The sequence below is a fragment of the Strix aluco genome, chromosome 3 (assembly GCF_031877795.1).
Source record: "Strix aluco isolate bStrAlu1 chromosome 3, bStrAlu1.hap1, whole genome shotgun sequence".
In the NCBI taxonomy this organism is placed as follows: domain Eukaryota; kingdom Metazoa; phylum Chordata; class Aves; order Strigiformes; family Strigidae; genus Strix; species Strix aluco.
The window spans coordinates 74,583,049-74,601,061 of NC_133933.1; the positions used below are offsets into that span (position 1 = coordinate 74,583,049).

General features: G+C 39.8%; 1 protein-coding gene across 1 annotated transcript in view; it reads right to left on the reverse strand.

Annotated features, from left to right (window-relative positions):
* CLVS2 (clavesin 2) overlaps positions 1-18,013 on the reverse strand; it is a 60,621-nt gene that overhangs the window by 39,957 nt on the left and 2,651 nt on the right. Inside the window, exon 2 of the mRNA XM_074819211.1 lies at positions 8,416-8,590. Coding sequence (XP_074675312.1) covers positions 8,416-8,590 — 175 coding nt within the window. The remainder of the gene's footprint in view (positions 1-8,415; positions 8,591-18,013) is intronic.

An 18,013-nucleotide genomic window follows, 5' to 3' on the forward strand; every position in this document is an offset into this window, starting at 1 on the left:
AAATTAGGATTAATGTCGAGAGGAAATCTGAAGAGCAAGAAGGTTTCCAAAGAATGTGCCAGACCTGCCTTCAAGACTTTAAATTAAACTGTGTGAAGTACTAGAAAATATAATGTATGAGATAATCTTGCCTTAGCAGGAAGGTGAACTATGATCTTAAAACATGTCTTCTGTCTCTGACATTACAATTTAGAACAAATTAGTTTTATTTCTGAGTGACCTTACAAGAAAGAATACTATTTATTCCCTTCATGACCTTAAGATACTGAAACAAAAAGAAATATTTATATCTGGACTGAGAAAAATCACTTCCAAAAATATTATATATTTTGAAGCTGAGGAATGGTCATAACCATATAGTTGTTGAACTGTGGCCTACCAGAGACAACTGGAAGTCAATCACAGTGACAAGAATCAATTCCCTACACCAAGTTTGTGCTACAAGCCCTTCTTTTCTCATACTGATGCCACTCACCTTAGCATAGTATTAGTTTTTCAGCTTAATCAGGGCAATTTAGTCACTACCTTTAATACAGATAGATTCAGTTTCCTGATAAAAAGAAATAAAACAGAAAAGTTGATAGCATTTAGCAAAAGCTCATGAAAGAGGCAATCTGCACAGACAAGAAGAATCTCCTATTTTCTTTCTCTTGAGATGCAATAATTGTAATTGGATGTTTTTCTCTGTTGACAGAACTGACAGAAAAGTGTCAACTGTGAGCATTTTCATTGGCTTCTATTCTAAAAATGGCTACTTTGTTGAAGTAGAAGAAAACTTCAGGTACAAAAAATCTTCTTTTCCCAGATCATGTCATGTCATTCCACTACATCCCCAGCAGCTCCCAACATCTCCTGCCCAGCCTCATGAGCACTGAGATGATATACCAAGCAGACCAGTTCCAGTCTGAAAAACTACAAGGACCATTTCCTTAATAGCCTGATGGCTAGAGGACTCACTTGATATGTGAATAGATCAAGACTCACTCTCTAGTGCTGCCTTCAAGAGTGGTATGAAGAGCAATGGGAACACTGGTTAAGAGGAGGTCTGAAGTTGGGAGATCTGAAGCTGATTAGATGCCAGATATGAAGAGCATTTGGACAGTGAGACCACAAAAGGCTGAGATCTGCTAACGAGTCTAAGATGAACTTACCCAGTCACCCACGGTGACTGATTTTGGAGCATGACATCAGGACATTGAGACAAAAACAAACATATCAGTGAAGACTAGTACAAAGTAAGGCCATGTCAACAGGAGTGGGATGAGGAACTGTGGAAGCAGTAGGACTGGAGCAAAGGCTGCTCAGAAGGAAAAGGGCAGGAAGAATGGGCAGAAAAGTCTGTTCCAATTAGATCAAAGCGCCTGTATGAAAGCCAAGATCCCCACAACTAATCACGCCTTGCTTAAAGCAAATATCTGCAAAACACTGGCAAAGTGCCCACTCTCTTTCTAGTGCGGGTTCACAGGAAGGATGACAACCTACTGCAGGCAGTTACTCCGCTAGCTCCAGTGGCAGTGTTTGGGTGGCAGATATTTAACTCCATTAAGCATCCTTGCAGTTTTCACTAAGATGCCACAAGGCAGAGTTGCTGGGGGTGAAAGGGGAGTTCAGTTTACTGCTTCTTACCATTTGTTTCAAAGAGACGGCAGCCCATGTGGCATTACGTGCATTCAAAGATCATCTAATGAGGAGATCTAAATTTAGACTATGCTAGAATTCAGGCTCCTGGCTTGGGGGTTCAGGATCAAGACTTTAGAAATCTTGGATTTTCCTGATCAAAAATAAATGGCAGCTGAACTCTAAACATATAAAAGATGACTGAAAATCAGACCATGGCCTGTCACAGTGGGCACCACAAATTAGCACACACTTTTAGCAGTAATCTTTCAGTGGAATAGCTCTCAGCTGGGGAAAAAAAAAGAAGAGATAACAGTATCTCTTCACCTTAAAAGTGTGTTTGTGAGAATAAATAAATTACCATTTGAAAGGCATTCAATGATTTTTTTATTGATGAGCATCATAAAAGAATCTGGCAAGAAAATTAGTTATTCTGTCTTCAGATAACAGGCTAACAGCTGGGACCACACTGAATAATGTCTATGTCTATACAGACATGCCTCTAAGCTACTGAACTTGATCTCCAGCCATCAAGTCCTTTCTCACCTGGCAGGTTAAGCCCATCCAGACAGCAGATGAGGAGCTAGAACTATCACTTCCAGTCCCTGCTGTGTACACAGTAAATTGCTGGAAAGCCTTTTTGATGGCCTTTTTACAAGTAGCGAAGATATGCAAACTCTTGTAAAATAACAAGCTCTTAGGAAAAATACCCCATTCTGCTGCTGCTACAGAACATGAGCTGAACTGGTACAAAATTGTACTGTTTACAAGCACATTCCTCCAGCATCTGGGCTGGTCCTGGGCTCAGGGGACTCTAGCATTTACAAACAGCTTAATTCTTTGATAAAAAACTGAATGAAAGCAGCTACATGATTTACTAGCCCTCCTGAAAGCAGAAGATACTCCTATTAAAAGCTTGAGCCTGCTTTTTAATATCCTCCCAAGCACTATGTGAAGTGTCAGGACCCTATTCTGAAAAACTGGTGGAAAACTCAAGCACTGAATGAGTGGTTTTTATGGTTTTAGTTTGGATGCAAAAACATTTAAAGCTCTTCTTTTTGTGGTTTACTGCTCACTGATACTCATTGCTGGTACTGAGTTAACTGTTTCTTAAACTCATTATTAACAATCTTATGCACTGCATAGAGCATGTGACCATGTAATTACATGAAGTCAAAATACTGTTTTCAGAGGCATCCTTAGCACTGGAAGTTCCTGACTTACAAATTCTTGACACTGCAACCTGCTGGTTGAATAGATGTAGTCCAGAACTAGGTGGCGAAATTTAAGCACTGACTGTGGATATCTAAACAGAAAGGTGAACCAACCATGATGTTCAGATAAGATTGCCTGTAAGATACTGATGAAGTTCATGCTTAAAGGAAATGGGAGTGGTAAATCCTGTCCCTTTCATCACCAGACTGTACATGCTCTGGTCTCTGTTACTTCCACCTTACATGGCTGCAGCAAATCTGATTGGGGATATTGTCCTTACAACTCACAAGAACAGCTGTTTGGAAGATGTTTTGGATAGCCATAGTAGCTACAAGCATGCTGTCTTCATGTTCTTTCTGGTTTGCTTTCATGTTCACAGTAACGAGTTTGTTTTAGCTTATGAAGCCTTCCTTTGTTACAAAAATAAAAAAGTCACAGTTGAAAGACCTGCCTTGTCCCCTACAACACTACCACTCTCGCTTCCTGTAAACATCCTCAACCCAAAAGCGTCTTCTGTCTTGTGCAACAATGCTGACTGTCCACATATGTTCAGCTCCCAGTTTAAATGTGTATCATCTCTTTTTCCCCAGCTTTTTACCTAGAGGAAAAACATTAATATTCAGCCACCAATAACTACCCAGTTTTACTGAGCATTTGGAGGTACAGCCTGCCTGAGTGACAACATGCAAAACAAATCTGTCATGTATGCAACTACTATCACAAGCTAAACAGAAATCAAGTATTTAAAAGGATTTAGTGATCCACGTTTTAGAATCCTAAATATCAGTTAATCAGTGAAAGTGTCTTACACATACCCACAATTTTCCACTTTGCAAAGCTCACTTATAATTACCCCCAAAGCTCTCTGTCAGAGTTAGTAATAAATCCCAACTTTCAATATAATTTTCAGATTGGATTTTTGGTCTTTGATACTGTTTTCACATGTTTTGTGAAAACAATGCTCTCTTGATAATAAAAAGCCCATATGGGTAGCTATAAAAGGACTACCACAAAGAAAAGAATCATACCCAGAACTTCCTCCCTTCTTCTGCCCAAGTGTTCCCAGCTCAGTATTCGGGCAGAAGGGACCACACGAGTGCCAGGAGCAGTAAAATGAAATAAAGGTTATAAAAAAGGGGGGAAGGCAGGGTAGAATATACACTTGACTTAATTATGTCTCACCAGAAGTCCATCTAACCCCATATCCTGTCCTTAACAGAGGCCAAAAATGAGAGCCTAGAGCAGTTACCATGCGGACAGCATATGTGATATTTCCGCTCAGCATTCACCTCATCTCCAACTATGTGCAGCCCAAGGAATTCTGAACTTTGATGTGGTTTTTACATATTTAGTAATCCTTGGTTCATTTCTCTTCCACAGTCTTATCCATTTTCCCTGAACACAACTAAACTTTTAGCACCCAGAATTCCCCACAGCAAGGAGTTCCACAGATTACCCAGATATTGTACAAAGAATCACCGTGTCATATAAAGAGCCAGGCTCTTACTAGTACCATCTGATGATGCTCATTTCTTAAAATGAAGGTAACAAAGAACATCTAACATCTGCAGCTTGTCAACTGTCTCCAGTCACCCATGACCTTGTCTGCATCCTGGCCTGGCCTCATAATGGACCCTGCTTTAAGCAGGAGGTTGGACTTGCTGGTCTCCTGAGGTCTCTTCCAAGCTGAATTATACTGTGATCCTATTGTTTTATAGGTACCTGTAGATTCTTTCCAGTTTTTCCATCCAGAAGAATCTCAGCCAACTTAGTTGTTCCTTGTACAAAAACCAGCCCATAACTTTTGGGGGTTTTTGCCTTTCTCCAGTACTACAGAGCCTTTCTGAGACAGAAAATCAGAACTATCCACAACATTCAAGAGGGAATTGATGGCACAGATTTTTGAAGTGGCTTCACCATCCCTGCTCTCCATTCCTTTCCTTACAATTCCTAACATTTGATCTGCTTTTTCGACCAACATTATGTATTGAGATGGTATTTTCATAGAGCTGTTTACTAGACCATAACATAAAGGTGTCATTCTTGTGTGGTAAGAGCTTATTGTTCATCACTGTCTATGGAAAGTTAGAAATGGTTTGCTTCTGAGCTCTCAAGAGTTCCCCTTTCTGTGGGAAAAGTAGCTGAAGCACGTAGATTGTAACCCCTTGCTGGTGAAAGAGGCAAAATTTTGTAGTTTTTGAAAGGGACTTATTCAAGGCACACAGTGCTGTAACACCCCCTGCTTTCAGGAACCCAGCCTGCTGAGTAACATGAGCTCCTTCACAAAGCCCAGAATCAGTGCTTGGCTACAGAAACCAATGAATGGGGAGAAGGGGGCACCTAAAAACTGGGATTCACACCCACACATTGAATACATTGGGGAGAGCCAACACCAGATGCTAAAGTCAGAGTATGGGTTTTGGTCTTACCTCTCAAAGAATGCTCTCCTTCTGCTCAGGCTCTTAGGTACTCCTAGGCACTTAATCCAGACAGACCTTTCTCAGAAAATAGAGTATTACATGTTGTATTTGCTTATGTTCTTATTCTTCACTACAGAAACTGTACAGGCTTGAAGTGCAAATCCTTCTCACTGACAAGGTGCAACACAAATGCTGTAGCCACGAAGATCTGCATGGAAGAGCATTGTTCCTTTTTTCCAAAAGCACAAGGCCAGTGTACAACCTAGGACTGGAGCATCAGGAATCCCAGCTGAGTGCCCCAAGCTCCACAGGATGTTTCTGCTTCTTGGCTAGCAAAACCATTTGATCTAAAAATCAGCACTGACCTACACTGCACCAACTGGTTGTTTCAGCACTGTTGGGATGGATATGCTGGAAATTCACATTAGTTTATAGATAATCACTGTCCTTTAACATTAAAAATTCCATGGTCAGAAGGCTCTTTTCCTGAAAACAACTACCTTTTTCTAACGTATACAATGTATACAAGTCAGTTAGGGATATGATTCTTTTCATACTCCCATTTAAAATATATATGCAAACAAAGTGTATAGCAGAACTTGTCTTTAGTAGAAAACTGTATATATTTACTTATCTTACTTTCAAAAGCAATTTCCTAAAAAATAAGCAGCTGTGACGAGCCCAGAAATGCCATAGCTTGTAATCAACTCTCTTTGGTACGTACCATACTGAATATTCTGCTCACCATGGAAGCTAAGCAAATATAATGCAAATTTAGTAGATTTAATTCAGGAGGCAAAGGGATTTGGTTAACATCAAATTCAGTGGTCACTAATCCCACTTTCCCTGTCCCTTTCCACCCAAGTAACACAAATATTTAAATTCCCCAAATGGTAAAGTTCAGCATCTTGAGCCCTGTTAAATCTTATAAGCCAAAGTAAATTCCATTTCTCTGATTAAACAGAGAGTATTTACAAAGATCATAAATAAACATTGTGTGTGAGTTGTTCTTGTTCTTCTTCATACCACCTGACTAAGCACTTTTTACTTTGCAGCATTCAGAATGATGTTTCCGCTACTCATTTTTGTCCTCAATAAAAGGAAAGGCAATCCCTGTTGAGGATAAGGGAATGTAACATTTCAGGGATGAAATCTCAAAAGAAGGTGCCAATAAACCTGTGCCTTGCTCACGGTCTCTCTGTACCACCTTTGCAATATGCTTTCCTCTTATTTCCTTCCTGATCCCAACTGGTTTTGAAGTGAGGTTGTCCCTCCAGGATGCTCAGTACAGTTGTCATTAGTCCTTTCCATTGATTCTAATATATCTTTACACAGAAAAGTGTCTAAGTAAAAGAAAATTTAAAAAAAAAAAAAGAAATTAAATATAAACAACTCCCCAAGTAGTGCAACTACTGGGAAAATATCATTAGAGAGTCAATCAATTTTGTTAGTAAAAGAATTTTAGCTCTCGTTTCCTCAGTGGTCCTACACAGAAAATTAAACGTTGTATTATGAGAGTCCAACTACTTGATTTCTTCAAGGCGGTAAAAGGCCTTGTAAAAGTTGATGCTTACAGGTAACAATATCTGTCACAGATTAGGACAGATTCCTCAAGCGTTGGGAGAGTTTTATCTCACATTTGCCATTCCACTGCCTTCTCATTCCCTCTTCTGGAGCATTTTATGCCCAGTTCTACATCTCTGGAGTCAACAGGACTGAAGACAGTGGGCACAAAATTATGCCCTCGGTGCTGGCCACCATCAGACTCAGGATATTAGAACATAGGAAGCTGGGGGCATGGGTAAGTTGAGCCAACGGACTTCACCTCAACTCAGTAATGAACTATCCGATGGCAGAACAGTCTCAGAGCCCACCTGAAGTTTGGTAGGTCATCATTTTCAGATGCAATTATCCACTGCAGCTCTCCTCAAAATAACCAACTCTGATTAATGTCTAAGAAGAAACACCACCATTTAAAAACAGACTACTAAAGTATTTATTCATGTTCTAAACAAGAAAACAGTAGCAAACTTTGAAAAACAGCAAAAAAATAAAACAACTTTGTAAGCAATATAAGGAAATGCAGCACTGTTAAGAGTATACATCTCACTGCTGCCTTCTGATATAGTTCTCAAGACCACGGAATCACACCATTGCATAAGGAAACACAACAAAATGAAAATGAGATCTTTGTCTCATGACTGTCACTAGCCTTCTGTGTGCAACTGCAGGCTGAATACTGGTTAAGCCATTTCAAGATTTAGATCAAAACTCCATACTGCTGCTATACAAGTTCCTTCAAAAATAGCAATATCAAAGTGAAGAAAGTTCAAAGATAAGGCTGTTATTTTGTTTTATGAGTAATAAAAATGTATAAATGATACAGACATCACAGAAAAGGAATATATGTCCTTGTAAAACCAAGGCACACTGCACAGGAGTGAATTACTGACATTTTTAACATAGCAACTCAAGCTTTCACAGCAAACAACTACTTTACAGGTTCTAGTTTTTCATTTTAATAAGCATTAAAGATCATAGGAGGCAGCCAAGAGTTATGTAGTATCCTTTCCACCAGTGTGCCTGTGCCATGTAAAGTGCATTTACAATGAGCAAAAAGAAATTTAAATCACTGTATACTCAGTCCCAGAAATCGCTGCACAAATTAATCCTGACCCAGCAAAAGAGCCAAGCACATGCTGAACTGAGTAAATACTCCCAGCTAACTGTTTAATCACAGTGCCCCACACTTTTCAGAACAAACGATGTAGAGCCGTTCTCCAATGGAATCAACCATAAAAACCAACTCATATTTCATTAGCCCTGTGCAAAATGACAAGATAAACTGATTACTTCTAACTTGCTGCAGCAGCGACAGTCAGAATTTACAGGAAGCCAGCCACTTCAGGATAAAGACAGAAAAGTTACCTCTTATTTATGGCAAAAAAGAAGCCTACACACCAGGAGTTACTACAGTTAGCTGACTGAGTGCACATATTAGCTTGTGGCACTGTAGCTTGCCTGTTCACCCATACTTTAAGGTGTTAAGAGCTTTGCTCTTCAGAAGTTCTTGGATTTTTGTTTTGTTTGTTTAGCCACCTAGATTTGTAACAAGCTGCAGAATGAAGGAGAATTAGGAAAAGAAAGAAAAGAAGAATGTTACCTGAAGGCCCTCTATGGCTAATCTAAGCATGCTTGGCGTGAGCTTGGAGGCCTGCTTGAAGGTGAAGTTGCTCCAGTCTATAATCAAAACAAATCCATTCACTTGAAGCTCAGGGTCTTCTATCATGGCTTCTAAAGAAAGAAGTATGGCGCGCAAAATATCCACCAGTGTGTACCTGTGAACATTAAGGGGAGATTCAGTTAGGAAAGAAACAACAGCCATGGACATGGAGAAGTTCTGAGCATTCTTCCTTTGTACTGCTTGTCAAATGTTTAAATCAAAGGAGTACAAAAGTATCCTCAGAAGTCATGGGTATGTAAAGCTGGGAAAGTCTCAAAAGTTCAGTTAGTTGAACGCATCCTCTGGAGCAGGATTATGTACATCTAGACCATCAGCCAGTCAGAACAAACTAAAAGAATATAATACACCAAAAGCAAATTTGAACTTACCTGTAGTCTCCTACTCTGCTTTAATATCTACGAATTTTATTAAATGTCTGTACAAACTTATCTACGTAAGCTGTACTTTTCTAAAATCATAATGATACCAAAACCTGAGTCTAACACCAGAAACCTAGACCCAAAGTTTCCTCCTATATTTTTCCAAGGGATTGATATAACAGCTTCTACAAAATTATCAGCTAAAAAAAGGGATTTCCACATGCTCCCCTTGTCCCTCTCTCTGGATAATGCTTTCTCTTAAATCTACAAAGGGTATTACAGAAGGCTGATAACTCAAGGATCTTGAAAGCAGAAAGTAATACACACTAGGGCTTTGAGGCGTTTCTGGTTAAGAGCAATAGCAATCTTTTAAGAGTTATTTAACTGCTTCTGAGTACTGAGTACTTTGTATACCCAAACTGTGGTTTCAGGAGTAAGTTTGGAACATGATATTCATCAGTCCTAGAATTTTCTATGTTAAATTTGGGTTTACAAAGATGCCACCTACAATACGTAATTATTTGTTTTACTTATATGCACATAACCTTTTCTTAGATCAATGATCTTGTAAAAGAAGACATAATTCCATATTGCCAAGCCCTGTTGAGTACAATCTTTCTTTTTTGAAGCTAAAGTACCTAATACAGCAGCTGAATAGCTTAAATATATACAGCAATGTCATCTTTAGACTGCTATATAATAGAGTTATTAATCAACTTGCAGTTTAGCTTATTGGGTTTTTAAAAAAGGCAAAACATCTGAATTGTCTGGGGTTTTTTAAGAATTATGAAAGTAGTAGTTTAAGTTTTGATTTTTTCCAGGTTAACTATGTTTTATATCTAAAAATCTTTTTTAAAAGTAGGATAAATAGTTACCAAAACAGATGTAAATTCGCTTGTCTGCACCACAGTATCAGATGCAGCATTAGAAAACTAAACCAGAAAAATATCAGATAAGCAAATATTCCAGGAACAAGAGAAAGAGCTAAATCTTCAGTGTTTGTGCAGATATTTTTAAATAAGGCCCTTTAAAAGTCTCCCATGATGGCATCAAACATAGTTCTCAAAATTATGAGTCTCCAGAGAAATCTTCACCATACTGCATACGTAGCAAAGAACATATGTGCTTATTTAGAAATCAAACTATACTGAATTCTACTTGCTTTAATACAGTGAATACACTGTTCTGTTGTGTACATATAACTATGTTTTGAAAGTATCTGCAAAAGGAAATAACAGAAATGAAATTAATCTGATCTAGCTGACTCCTCGCATCTTTCCATCTTTTTTTTAGCCAACTAAAACTCGGTGAACTTCCCAACTATGCATTCCTACGAAAGGGACTAGATAAGGATTCTCTTAATGTCAGCCGAACATAAATGAACAAGAGGAAGTGTGTTTTCCCCAGAAAACATTAGGAGAAGCATTGTTTTACACAAATCTTCTCTTCATTTTAGATACCCTTATTTTGTTTGGAATTTGGTTTGGTTGACTGGGATAAAAGTTTTCATATTTACTCCTCTCCTTTTCACTTTTCTGAGATTTAACTTTTTTCTAAGGCTTTACTTTTCTGAGATCTAAGGTTTCCACGAAGTTTGGCATGCTCCCTCTTTTTTGTTCAGGTTTTTTCAACTGGGAGAGGAAACAGCACAAGAAAAATTCTCCGTCAATTCTCTATGGAAATCCTCAAAATGCTAAAATTCTCCATTTCCTTTTGGCAGAAAAAAAAAAAAAAAAAAAAAAGGCCATTTCTGTAAATGGAATTCTGTCCAGGGGAAAAAAGGACATGCCTTAAAACCTATTTTGTAGGAAAATGCTCAAAACCTGGATCCTTAAAATTGTTAGCGCAATTTGATCATTAAAGAACTTAGGCCAGGACTCCATTTTTGCAGTAGGCACAGTGAAGCAAACCTGAAGCACCCTGCCTGCCCTGACCAAACCTACCCGGGGGCACAGGGGCTGGCATGGCAGAGCCAACACCATGGGCACAGCCTGGCTGATGCTCCCCCTCTCCCCAGGCAGAGCAGCTCCCCCAGGCCCAACTGCTGGATGCATGGGGAAAATATGCCACCATCGCTGCCGAGGCCTCTGAATAAGCAAACACCCCCAGCGCCACGGTGCGAAGAGCAACCCGAGGAAAAATGAAATCATTGATCAGCTCTTTCCCAAACAAGTTCACGAATGTATAATGGGGCATGTAGGTACTGTTTGGCAGCATGAAGACTATAGATGGTTTTACTGGCACTAAAAAGGTCTTAGTTTGCCTAGTACATCTGCAGACTAGTCTACCTTTTCAACACAACACTGGTGCACGGACAGTGGAGGGCACCTAATCAACATGGGAACCAAAAATCCCCTATACAACATGCATTTTGCACAACTGCCAGCATCAGGATTAAAACACACGGTTAGCCTGAGGGAAGGAGGCTTACAGAGTCGTGTTCGAGGTTGGCGCTAGGCTCAGAGTGTGGCCAACTGCCTTCAAACCCCTGGTTACCTCCACAGGTGGTGGAGGTCTCAGAAATACTATTTTTTCTACCACTTCATTAAATTAGATGGAGATACACCCTGTAAGAGGCCTTCCCAGGGGAAACTTTGCACCGGGAAGGAAATTACATCAGATGAGTCACCGGGAGAGCAGATAATGCCTCAGTCTGAGGAATATCATCTATCAGAGCTCATACAAGAAAGAGATATTAGAAATACTCAAATCCTAAAATTAGCCTCAACTCCACTTAACATTTATGCTGCCCCATTCAGAGGATCTCATTCTCCATAAGAGAGCTCCATGAAGCAGAACGCTGCTGCAAGCACCCTACATCCATTCCAAGAAGATGGGTTTAAAGTTCCTGGTGTAGATCTCTTATGTCCTCCCCAGGGACTTCAAGAAGACATCACATGCCTTGGATTAACAGCTCCCTATTGGCACAAGTCTGCTAGAAGTCTGGTGCATTAGACATAAGGATTCTTTGTTTATGAGGCCAATCAGGTCTCTAAGACTGGCCATAAAATGCTTTTATATATACCTGTGTGATAAATATATAGATGTATACATGTAAACACAAATACAACTGGTTATGTCCTGAATTCATTCAAGTCAACGGGAAAACTGTCAGGCATCAATGAGACCAGGATTACAGCCACCACAGAGAGTAACCAACAGTCACCGGGCTGGGCCTCCACAAACCTATGGCATATTCACCATCACCATAACCTAAGCAGGTTTGTTTAGTGTAAGAAATATAGTCCACAACAACAATGATTATATTATATGTTTATTCACTGAAAAAGACAAAAGGTTGTCCTCTCAGTGAAAACAAGTTCTGAAGAACACAAGTCTAGATAGAAGCAAACAAGAACACTTTCTGCTAGACGAAGTGTGAAGAATATGGTGGTGATTCGTGTTAAAAATACGGTGACTTTGTTGGTGTTTGCTATGTACATAAGTTAAAGGAGATTTATCATGGTTTTATGGTTAAAATGGTTTGGAGCTTTTTTTTCCTCAGTGACTGTTGTTAAGCAAGTGGAAAATTACTGGCGGGACCCCTGTCAGAAGACCCCAGCAACACCGGATTGCGCAGGTGAAAAATGACTGGAGGAACCCCTGTCGGGAGCCCTGGCAACACCAGAAAGCCCAGGAAAGCTCTGGAGACTACTGCGCACGTGCAGACAGGGGAAGGTTCGAGAAACTCTACTGCGCTTGCGCAACCAGAAGGTGGGAACTTTTTGGGGAGAATTACGCCCATTTGTGAATATGCATGAGGGTAGACTATAAGGGGAGTGATGCAGCACCACCTGGTGTGTGTCAGTGCGGAGCAGAAAGCCCCTCTGCTCCCTGGCGTACCAAGCCCTTTTGTTTTACTTGTTCTTATTGCAAATAAATTTATAAAAGATATTTTCGGCTCTGCCTCTGCATTTATAACAGAAGGTATCTCAAGTACTCTTCAAGTCTAAAAAGCCACACCAGGAGTATACAGGGAAATGTCACTAACAGCCAAGCTTCACACCTCAAATACTCTTCAGGGCAAATAGTTGAAGACAGGAGCTATCCTTCATTCTGTAACAGACCTCTTCTCTTGTTTTTGATAGCTTACTTAAGTACAGTACAGAAAACCAGACAAGAAAGACAAATCCATTAGTGGATATTTAAAGCAGCTTTTACTCTGGACACATGCTGAGGCAAGCCAGAAATGTAAAACCGGTGTGACAGATGAAACCTTAGGTGATACAAATGGCAAGCTGAATATTGAAAGTATCAGCTGCTAACAGCCCAAGCAAATGAAACATGATTAAAGAAACTATACTGAAGCTTTCACACAGCACGGAGTTATTTGCATAAAGACTCATCTTTAGTCTGCTCCAGCCCCATGTTGACCAACATTTCTCCTCACTGCTACTACTGTTCATGTCAGAACCAGGATGCACAGGCTCGGCCATAAAATACACTCCATCCTTGGCTGGACTTTGGGGAAATTAAAATCCTATGTAAAAAGAAGGTGGGAAAAATTACTCTGGATTGTGTTGCTGAAACTTTTATTCCACACTGAAATTACTTTCCATAAAGATATAGAAATATAACCAATCAAAAGTGAGAAAAACAGGGTAAGCTAGTGAGTGTGAAATTAATTTGGTTCAAGATGGCTTTGATTGCCTTTCTACTTCAAAATGGGAAAAAGAAAGAAAAAAAATCAACATATTAGTCTTTAAATTTTAAGAGACCATGGTGTTCAGTCTGAGGGGAAGATGGTATTGCTCCACTCTTACCAATCTGCTTTAAGTAACAGCATGTACTTAGGGGACCACAAGCCACTCATTTTGCCCTGGCCCCACTTTTACAATGACAGTGTTGTCACGTACGTAGGGTGTGCTGGGCCTGATTTGCTGCAGTGCATGTTCTGTAGTAGCCTGGGGTTAGGCTGTGCAGAAATAAATCCTTATTTATTTATGGCTAAGTTCAGTTGCATTCACTTATTTAAACAGACTTTTGGGATATATTGTAGCTAGCAAGGTATTACTAATTGCTAGGATAATCAAGAACTCACAGTTAATTTAAATGTATTTGATGCCCTCTATTTATAGAACCATGCTTAATTCAATGGAGAGCTTTGACAACTTTTTCAGCCCAGTTGTTAATGCGAATAACAAATGCTGGAAATATGTTATCACATATATAATGTACTCTTAATGTTCCTGTACTGTGTGAGTCCCAGCTTAAGTTCAAACGAGGTAGGGACTGGTATGCAGACACACTCTGCTACCTCTTGAAATTTTTCATTCAGGTTGACTTTAAAGCAATGAGCCTGGGAAGGCTTGACAAGTTAATAGCCACACTGACAGTGATTCTTTCAAAGGCTTCGGGATGGCTACCATTTCTACCACAACAGCGACAGAGCTTTCTAGGGTAATGCCTCACTGAGGTCTTGATTTGTCAAGAACAGAAGAGCTCAAACAATCAACTGAGCATCCCACTCTTGTAATTTATCAGTGGCATCAATTTCCCCTTTACAGAAAAGAAAAGTTCTTTGAGAATTTTTTATGGGACAGGAACAGATTCAAAGTATTTCCAAGGATTTCTGGGAAAAAGAGTCTGGCAAACACTGCTATCAACTCTTGGTAGTACTTCACTGTGATCTTTCATCTTTACCTCTTGGTTATGTGGTCTAGGCATTCCCTTCACTCCCAGAGGCCACCGTGATTTCCACCAGGCCAACAGAAAAAGACAGGGAGAATGCAGGGTGCAGATGTCTCATGTCAAATCCAGCTGTGTCAGATGTTTTACGTTCTTGATGACGGGTGGCATCCACGATATCATCTGTTTAACCAGATTCTGGTTCCAGTCGATTCACTTGGGCACTGAATAACATAATCTGATTTGGCAGAGTTGCCCTGCTATCTCTATTGCTATTTGTCATCACCCCCCTATATCAAGAAATTTCAAGTTATTTTGAGAATTAAAACTGAATGGCATGAGTCTGCCTCTCAGGATGCAAAATGTTAACTAGAAGAGATGGTAGAAGAGAACAGTAAGTTTTCTTTGCTTGAATTTAAGCCAAATGTCTCCTGAAGGTCCCAAACACGTAAGGAACTCACAGTCTGTATTTTGAGCTCACCACCATTTGGACAAGTAAAGTTTTCTGTCAAATGAGCTTTTGTGGCACTGTGGTTTAAAAGAGAAAGCTGGTCAAGCCTCTGAGCTTTCTAACCTACTACTCTGGCTTAATGTTTTTAGAATTTCAGTGAAACAGAAGCCTTCACGATACACAAAGGAGTACCTAGAAATGATGCCTTGGTTTGTCAGTTTGAGAGTACAGATTTGAATGCTGAAAAGATGGGAGATTGAAACTTCTCTTACAGCTATTCTGCTTAAACAGTGGCAAGCATGTCCTGGGAGCCCTTATTCTAAGAACAAAAAGCACCACCAGTGTTACAAAAATGCATAGAAAAATACAAACTGCTTCAAATATATTAACAGATTAGCTTTTAGATTCAGATTTAATACCATTCATTACTCCTTATGTTAGTCCAGTGTCTAAGAGTCACAGTCATGAATGTGGCTTCAGCTGAACTAAATTTTACATTAGCATTGACCAAAAAGATCCCTAGCCAAAACACTCAGTCTAAAGCAAGTGATAATAGGAATACCTGGCGAAAAGCTAGGAAACAATACGACAGCATCAATCAGCAGAAGAAAGTCTAAAAAAATGACAGTGGTTTCACTAGTTAATAATTATTATTTGAAAGATATTAATTCCAAACAAAAATTGACTCTATTAACCAGGTACTTTGTTATTGTTAATATGCTATTATTGTTAATATTGCTATTTATTTTGGCACACTGCCTCCATCAGAGATTGAAAAATACCCAGCCAACTACCCTGTGGTTAATAGTGAGCTGAGGAGCAGACCAGCCTCCTATTAGCTACAGATTTCAAATCTTCATTTAATGGGACAAAAATAAAAGTTTCTAACACTTCTGCACATGAAAGCATAGTTCTGAAAGCCAACCCGTGGACTCTGTCTTTATCCTGCTGTAAATCATCTGATGCAACAGCAGAGCTAACGGTAATGAGAGCAGTGGATTTCCATCTTCGCTGAGGATGGTGTGAGCTGACTGGGTCACTGTGACACAGACAGGAACTAGGTATCACTGCACTCTTCTACTGCACTTGTCTATTGCACTTTCTAGGAAAAATTCTGAGATTATTAATAACGGGAAAGATTTCAAATAAATACCATCAAAATGAACTGGTTTTCCTAGGGAATTTGTGTACAGGGGCCACGAAGCATACAGAAGAACATGCATGGCAACGGACCCCTTGTCGCTGAGAGCTGAAGTTAATTGTACCATTAACTGAAAAAAAACTTCACCAGCCAGACCCATTAAGATAAAGGGAGTCTTCAAATGCACGTACACACCTACAAGCCAAATGTAGTTATGAATCAACAATCTGGAAGCTAATAGGGAAGGCTGATCCCTCCCCAAGTGCTATCCAGCCTCCTGGCAGGAATGCCACCTGCCTTCACTTTCCCCATAGTAGACAGGATGGAGAGTTAGGCAGGGTCCCATTGAAAAGCTGCTGGGCTACTTAATGTATTATACTTCACCTTTCTTTTTTTGTTTGTTTGTTTGAAATACATGTCTGATTTAGCTGTTCAGATGGTAGGACATCTGGTACACTTTTCAGGCCCCGCTTTAGTTTAATGATTTAACATCTAGTACACAGGCTTGTTTTACCATAGGAATTTTCTACTTCCCACGCTTTTCTTTCTAATTGGAACTATGTAAATCATCGGCTGCTGGTGCTATATAAATCATCTATAGTATGTCTGCTATTCATTTAAATAACAAATTGGAACTTTTTATTTCTAATTGTTACATGCTGGCCATAGTAAGTTGTACACGCATGATAAATTTGCAGGCTTGCTGTGCTCTATTAACTTAGTTTATGAAGCATATGAAGAGGTCCTAACAAGACAGACTATGAAAAGTAATCCTCCCAGTGTGCTGTAAGAAGAGCACTGGTTTACATACTGTAAGATCTCAAGTCAGTTAAGGCATAAGCTTGAGACATACTGCACAGCAGCTCTAGTATATGTTCCATACGCAGTGCTCCCAAGGCTCAGTTGCTGAACATCAGATAATGGAAGACACTAAATTAATTAGAAAAGAGAGTGACCTAGCTCCATTCCCAGATCTGTCACTGACTTGTCATGTGCCTTAGAGCAAGCCACTCCCCGCAGCTGGGCTTCAGCTCTCTCCCCTTTGTCTGAGTGGTCTATCTGAAAACAAATCCCTCACTCTGGAGGAGAGGCGTACCATTGGCGGGCAGTGCTGAAAAGTAATAGGGATGCAATTGCAAACATGGCCATTAGGTACCCCTGTGTACCCCAATCACTTCCCTATTATATCATAAATAATAATTTTACCAATAGGACTTCATGAAAAAGATCATAATAAATTCACTGTTGTGTCAGCTTATCTCATATAGTTTAAATATCAGCACATCTAAAAATAAGAGGAAAATAAACCTATTCTTTCCACATGGCAATTGCTTTTTTTAAATGCTACTTTATCTCTGAATTCAAACTCTTGCTGTTCTTTTGACTAGGAACTAATGATCTGAAAAGCATTACAACAAGCTTCAGGGTTTTTTTTTTTTAAATGAGAAGTAACAGTATAGAGTAGGCCACACTACCTTTAAAAAGGGAACTTCTTCATGGTAAACATATGACTTAGTGAAAGGCCTAAACATCCATTTCTTTGCTAATTCTTCATTTTGGAATTTTTAAGAGTTTGTGGAGCTGTTTTTAAAATAAAAAGTTGACCTGGTCATTATGTGGGAAATGAAGCCCATTCGGAGAGTCCTTAGCCTCATCACAACTGCTTCCTCCCTCATCTTCTGTGCCTCCATTTGCCAGAAAACCAAAGCAGGAAAAGAACACTGGCTCCAGTTCTGCGTATGTTCATCCACACTTTCTAGTTGTTAGCCTGGTCATGGGCAGTTTTGATTTGTGCCAGACAGCTTTCTCCGAGTCCCTGGGCATGATTCACGGGTTAGCAAGGGCCAGGAAACTCTCCCCATAGGCACTGTGGATGTGGCGACCCTGACTGGAGAGGAGGAAAGGCATGACGGGCCAGCAGCCCTCCAGGCAGAGACA